This window comes from Coenobita brevimanus, chromosome 27 (genome assembly GCF_032717465.1).
Source record: "Coenobita brevimanus isolate Jiangsu-jjx chromosome 27, ASM3271746v2, whole genome shotgun sequence".
NCBI classification, from domain to species: Eukaryota; Metazoa; Arthropoda; class Malacostraca; order Decapoda; family Coenobitidae; genus Coenobita; species Coenobita brevimanus.
This window is the reverse complement of record NC_136980.1, coordinates 2157501-2164090: the sequence shown is the minus strand read 5'-3', so window position 1 is coordinate 2164090 and position 6590 is coordinate 2157501. Positions and strand designations below refer to the sequence as shown.

General features: G+C 38.4%; 1 protein-coding gene across 1 annotated transcript; it reads right to left on the bottom strand.

The window, feature by feature from the left end:
• LOC145394386 (homologous-pairing protein 2 homolog) lies at window positions 1-5431 on the bottom strand. The gene is made up of 3 exons (XM_080268258.1): window positions 5282-5431; window positions 3229-3456; window positions 1-258 (listed from the first exon to the last, which is right to left on the bottom strand). The coding sequence occupies exons 1-3, from the start codon at window positions 5429-5431 to the stop codon at window positions 1-3; spliced, it is 636 nt and encodes a 211-aa protein (XP_080124384.1).
• Window positions 5432-6590: the final 1159 nt, after the last annotated feature.

Below are 6590 nucleotides of genomic sequence, written 5' to 3'. Positions count from 1 at the left end.
TCAAAGTTTAGGCAAGACCACCCCAACTTCCTCATCCGTCTCTACACCTATCTCCTCCATGAGCTGCTTCTTGGGGTTCGGATAACCCTCCAAGATGGCATCTAACATATCCAGTGCCAGACGCCGCCTCTTGCGCCAGTGTCCGTTCATCTGTGTGTATGACTTAGTTGTTGCTTCTCGTTCCTCAGCTGACACTAACACTTGGTTGTCTTCTAGCCCTTTCAGCTTCTCCTGTAGTTTTGTTACCTCTGCATCAAGCTGTGGGTATGGGAAAGATATTTTACTTATCATCATCATCATCAATATCATCACTTAGCTGTCCTTTAACTCCTTCAACTTATCCTTCAATTTATCATTATCGTCATCACTCAGCTGCCCTTTAGCCAATGCAACTTATCCTTCAATTTTGTCACCTCCACATATAACTCTGGGTATGGGAGATATTAACCTCTCATCATTACAATCATCATCAGCAGCAGTACTGTCATAAATTAGTTGTATTCTACCCCTTGCAACTCATGCTGCAGTTCTGTCACCTCTACAACTAGCGGAGCATGTGGTACAGACATTTACTCAACACATACCATTTCAGTCCCATGACATATTATATTTTCGTTATAGCCAGAAGATATTATTCACAATAAGATACAGTGTTCATAGATTCTTTGAACAGGAATGTCACATATAGTCTCATTAACCCTTTTACAACATAAGCTCATTATCATCATCATCATCATCACCATTATCATCATGCCACCTCTAAATTCTCTTATAAAAGATGGGAAGTGGCAAGACCCAGAAATAAAGGAAAAAGCATTATTGTAGGAGAACTATGAAAAAGCATGCCCTCTTTAATGGACCACAATCATTCACATTTCATCTTAACCATCAAAATCCTGGTTCCACTTAACAAGCAAAAGCCAAGGATAATGGAGAATACCAGCCACGTACTCTATAGTATTCCTCAAATGTCATACCAGGCATTTACAAGGGGCAGGATACAGTGCCTATAAAGTCCCTTAACATGCACTGGCTGAGGGATACAATGACTTCCAATACCTATCACAAATAACGCAAGGAGGCCTCTTGTTCCAGCTATCAGTGAGAGAGTAAAGATGTTATTAGATTACCGGCAAGTAATTAAAGTACAGAATTCATTTTTAGATAGAGTGTCCATACATAGCATGCTTATGTACAACAGTTTACTTAGTATGGTGCAGAGATAACAGGAAGAAGGAAGGTATCATAAGGAGATACTGAAATCACTGTTATATACTTCAGCCAACTTCTGCATCCATGTCCATGAGCAGTGAAAAGCACTGGTGAAGTCGGAATTTAAACAGCCACCATGTACATAAATTACTTCACATGATAACATTATTTTACAGCGTATTCTTGAGACTACAAAATATTTCATATGATTGAGACAAGGGAGACTGGTTTTAATCCCTTTTCCTGGCTTATTAAAGTGTGCTTGCAACAAAGAGGCTATTGTCTGGTAAGTATTTTTAAATGCTGTTAAATGATCACTAAAGATATCTGTGTGTATCTATGGACATTTCACTGTTATATGTTCAAGCAAACTTGTGCCCAACTTCTGAGACATAAAATGTGGATTTTTATGGAAGGTTGAGCACCCTGTTTTATAATACTGCATACGAGGCACAGACTTTAGATGCAATTTCTATGAAAAACTGAAAAGTTGTGCATGATACTGGAAGGGGATGATCTCTATAACAAATGGAGAAAAGCTGATCAATTTAGTATTGAAACGAGCAAGTTAGATGCATGAGAGAAAAAAATACAAAGCAGTCTGGAGATTCCTGTGATGGCCACTATGTGGAGAAGTTTCCCAAAGGAAACAAGGTATCAATGAGGTTAAAACTGACAGAAAAATTATGATGATGATGTGACTTTGGCAGGTGGACAGCATACCGATATAAATACATGATGCATTTAGTAAATATCATAGTATCATGAGACCTAATGGGATGAGTGAGGCTGGTCACTCTCATCTTAAATGTTGGGACCAACTGCCTAGCCCCGGGCTCCTACGCTCCTAATGGGGAAATGTAGGATTAGATGATGGATGGATGGACTTTTTTTATGCATAAAAAAATGGAGCCAAAGGCTATGAGCCCATGTCAAAATACCTGATATTTACAGGACCTACTTTATACAATCTATTTACTTCTTCTCATGCATTGCTATACATTATCTGTTAATATGCTTTAAAACTGTACAGCAATCATAACAAAAGAAAACAGCTTGCAGGTGTAAGACTGACTATTCAAAACCTGATACAGTATTATGAAAACTAACACACACGTATGAAGAGATTTATACTGGCAAAAGTACTTTCTGAAAAAAATACATAGATTGCCACAACCAATGGAGTCATAAAGGCATGAACAAACTGTATATGCTGAAAAGACTCTGCTAAGATTGTGAGGTCCCAAGATAAAATAAAACAGTATAAAGGGCAATAAGGAAAATAATAATAATCTGGTTTATGAATCTACAACACAGCACAACTTAAAGCTTTAAAATATCACCAGCTTCACTACTTCACAGCCTTAACAGATCAAGTGAGACAGTGTACATGCAGTCCTCATTATACTGTAGGTCAGGGACGGGTCCAAACTGTTACTGTTGATGTGCGTCAAAGGAAGATTATAAATCAGTCTTATAAGTAGAAATGCAACTTTGATAGGCAATTTCCTGAAATTTTTGGCAGACTTAATGGAAAAAAATAAAAATAAAAAAAAAGTCTGAAAAGGCTACTTACAAGGACGACTTAATGTGCTTCTACTCTTAAAATACCATAATTACAGTGCTACTGAGGATGCCACATTCTCTGATATATGTTTACCCCAAATCAGGGCCAAGAGACATCTTGGGGCCCTAGTGCTATGCAACATTATGGGCCCCTGACCTGTAAGCCACTGTGGCAAGGTAACCCCTCCTCTACACACTTCCTACCCCCCCATAAAATATATTAACAAATAATGAATACCTAGTAAGTAAATCAAAAGCTCATATACAGTATGCTATTCACTGTGGAAGAAAAAAACAAATATTATCAAAGCTACTTTACATACATTATCTTGAAAAATATTTACTATTTATTAGTACATCCTGACTGGCTTTCTGGGACCCCTTTGGGCCCACACCCTGGAGATTTGGTACCATCAGCACCCCTCTCTCCCCAGTCGTGGCCAAGATTACCTCCATAATCTTTTTCTCAGCCTCCTCCGTGGTGAAACTGGAGGTGAGGTTCCTAAGCTGTGCTTCCACCTCCACATTTTCTTTCTCTGTTTTCTTGAGGGTGGTGGTCAGATCTGCTATTTGTGCATCCATCTTCACCAGCACCTCCTGATCGAGAGGAGGGAACAGGTCCTGGTTGTATACATACACCTTCTGCTTCCCATACGCCTTCTCACGTACACAGCCATCCTGGAGGTTGTAAGGTTAGGGTTAAGTAAAGTGGGAATGCGTTTGATTATGCAGTTCATGTCCAAATCCATGGAGCAACATCAACACCAACAACAAAAACAACAGCTGCATTTACAACAATAAGTACCCCTAGATATATGTTCCAAACTATTACGAACTTTTCCACACAACAGTACTATAATTTGGGATCTGGAAGATCAAGTTTACAGGAATCAAAGAAAGTTCAATGACCATAATTATTTCAAATTTGCCATGCATTTTTTAGCAAAAAAAAAAATTAATTAAAAAAAAAAAATAATAATAATAATAATAATAAAGCAAGTGACCTTTAACAAGAACTTACGGGAATACCTGGTATAGTATAATGAAGGTGATTTTCTTACCTCCCCTATTCATTATGGTACCATTAATATACACATCTACAAAACTTAAGCTAAAAATAACATACCAAGATAACATGGGTTAAAGTGCTCTTGTTTTTAATCTGTACAGTACTATCACACTGCTTGTAGCTGATTCAGATTCCACTTTCCTACACTGAAGGATGAGCCAGAATCAGATCCTACAGTATTTAAAGCACTCGTTTTTATGCTACCTATTTTGCTACACCTTGATCACAAAAACAGCCTTTGTTACTCCCACCAGAATGCTGTGTGACAATGAGTGCAACACCAACAGTTATTCAGATGCTCATGAATCATACAATAACTGAACATGAGCTTTTCTAGATTACATTGCTAATTTTGGACTCTCAAGTTGTTTAAGACATGATACAATTTTTCCATTTTTGACAGAAGCAGTCTAGATACAATAATTACAATACAGTAGAGTTAAAATCCTAAAAAAAATCTAAATCTCCGAAATAATTAACTTTTAACCGTCTCAAGATAATTTTTGCATATACCATTTTCTGTGCTGGATCATGTCAACAAGGGTTAAACAAGGGGTAGCTATGTACTACAGTACCGTATATTAAACTAAATGTAAAGTATAGTAGCATATCACAAAATTTAAAAGCAACTGATATGGGAAGGCCATTACAAAGCAACCTCCTGATGACAATATCCCTTTGTGCTTCCTATATTCTTTCAGTCACTCCTCTTCCTTGTCATTCTTGCTCACAAACAAAACTAAATAATTTTATACTGCTTCACTTCTTCCGTAACAAATGCAGTCACAGATAACTAAACTATACTGTTTTATAGTTTTGCATAAAGGATGCTACATCTAATGCACGGTACTAGCTGTGCAATTACAACACATATTTCTATCATCCATAACTGTACAATATATCTAACTGTTACTCCATGCAATATGTATTTCTGTGAATTAATCATTCTCAGGATCATCATCATTATCATCATCATCATCCAGATATTATTCCCACCTTAGGATGGGAAGAAGTCCCTTATCATGCAGCCTATGATGCACTTCTTAGTATATAAGAGAGCAGGCCTGCAGTCCTGACGGACCCAGGTTCGAATCCCGGCTAGGGCAGGGAACAGTTTAAGGATTTGAATTTCATTAAAACAGGCTTTACTGATCTACCAGAAGACCCGCCGACATGTCGTAAAAATACCCCCGCTAATACCAATACACCAGTCCTGCATGAGACAGCCTTAGCATGTATTCAATATGGACGGTGGGTGTTAGCGCCGAAGTGGTGACATGTAGAGGTGTATGGTATGTAGGAGGACTGCTGGGCCTTGATGGCAGGCTGTGAAGCCTATGCCCAGAGTCGGACACGTTAAAAAAAAAAAAAAAAAAAAAAAAAAAAATACAATATAATGGTATTTAAACAGCTACTCTAATTTTCTGAACTCACGGCCACAAGGGAATCAAGTGCTTTCTGCACAGCAGTCTTGCCAATCTCCTTGTGAAGGTTCATGAAGATGTCATTGACGCTGTAAGGTCGATTCTGCTGCTCCAGGTACTTCTTGATGCGTTCCGCTGCCTCCCCATCCTTCTTGCTCATCTTCTGTGTTAGTACAGATACCAAATTGAGAAATGAGGGAAAAGCTACTATAACTTCATGGAGAAGAGTCCAAGAAGAAAGGTCCACTGGAAGCAAAATGAGATGAGGAAATGACCAACAGCCTGAAAGAGAATAATATGACTTTAATGATGGTCTGCAGCTGATGTGTGATGGGCAGGGCTGTAACAGTCTTGACTGGAACACAACAAATATATTTCACTGGTTTAACAAATATATTGCACTGGTTTATAAAGCTTGAAAATATTGTATTTCTTTATGTTTCAGTGGTGGTTACCATCATCTACTCACTTAAAGTAGTGCTGCCTACTTTTTCCTTCATCTTTGGCATTTTTTTTCTGTGTCTGCTGTCCTCATTTCCTATTTTTCCCATCTTTTCTGTCACTTTTGATTACTCTTCTTTCTACTTCAGGCAGCTCTACACTAAGTGACAAGCCTAATGGCTACCTGTAACCATTTACAAAGCTGAGTGGTGACCATATACAGTACTGTAATCAGACATAAGGTTATGTGGAGCCTACTATGGTGCCCCTGTTAACTGGCTAGAGACACAAATGCGGAAATGCGGTGTCAATCCAGGAACCAAACCTCCACACTCTCACCCCTGCCTTGCTGTGGCAAGGCACTGTCCACTGCAATGGAACACAGGTTCACTGCATGGGACAACCCAGCAAGAGTAGTTGCTTGCCTGTGGTTCAGGGGTCTGTTTAGCCAAAAGACTGGGGTTAACAACCATCAACAACAACTTAATGTTTCAGTGTAAAATAAATTTAATCAATAATTACCTGTACCATAAATAAATAAGAAATCCACTGGACTCACTTGTTAAGACTTAATGTGAAAACATACACACCTATACACAGACAACCCCCTAATTCACTAGACAGTCAACCAGTATGCAATGAATCGCTGATAAAAAGATGGAAAAATTGGAACCTTTTTTTGATATACGATTGAATTTTCACTTATTATGAAATGGCAAGGGACAGGATGACATGGAGTTGATTTGTTTGTGGCCACCCCTTAGGGGATTAAGGCATCTGATAATAGATAGACAGACAGATGATTGTGATCCCTTACAAGGCCTCACTGGTTGATATATGATCACTATTTTTGCATACACGAACACACTTGCCTACAG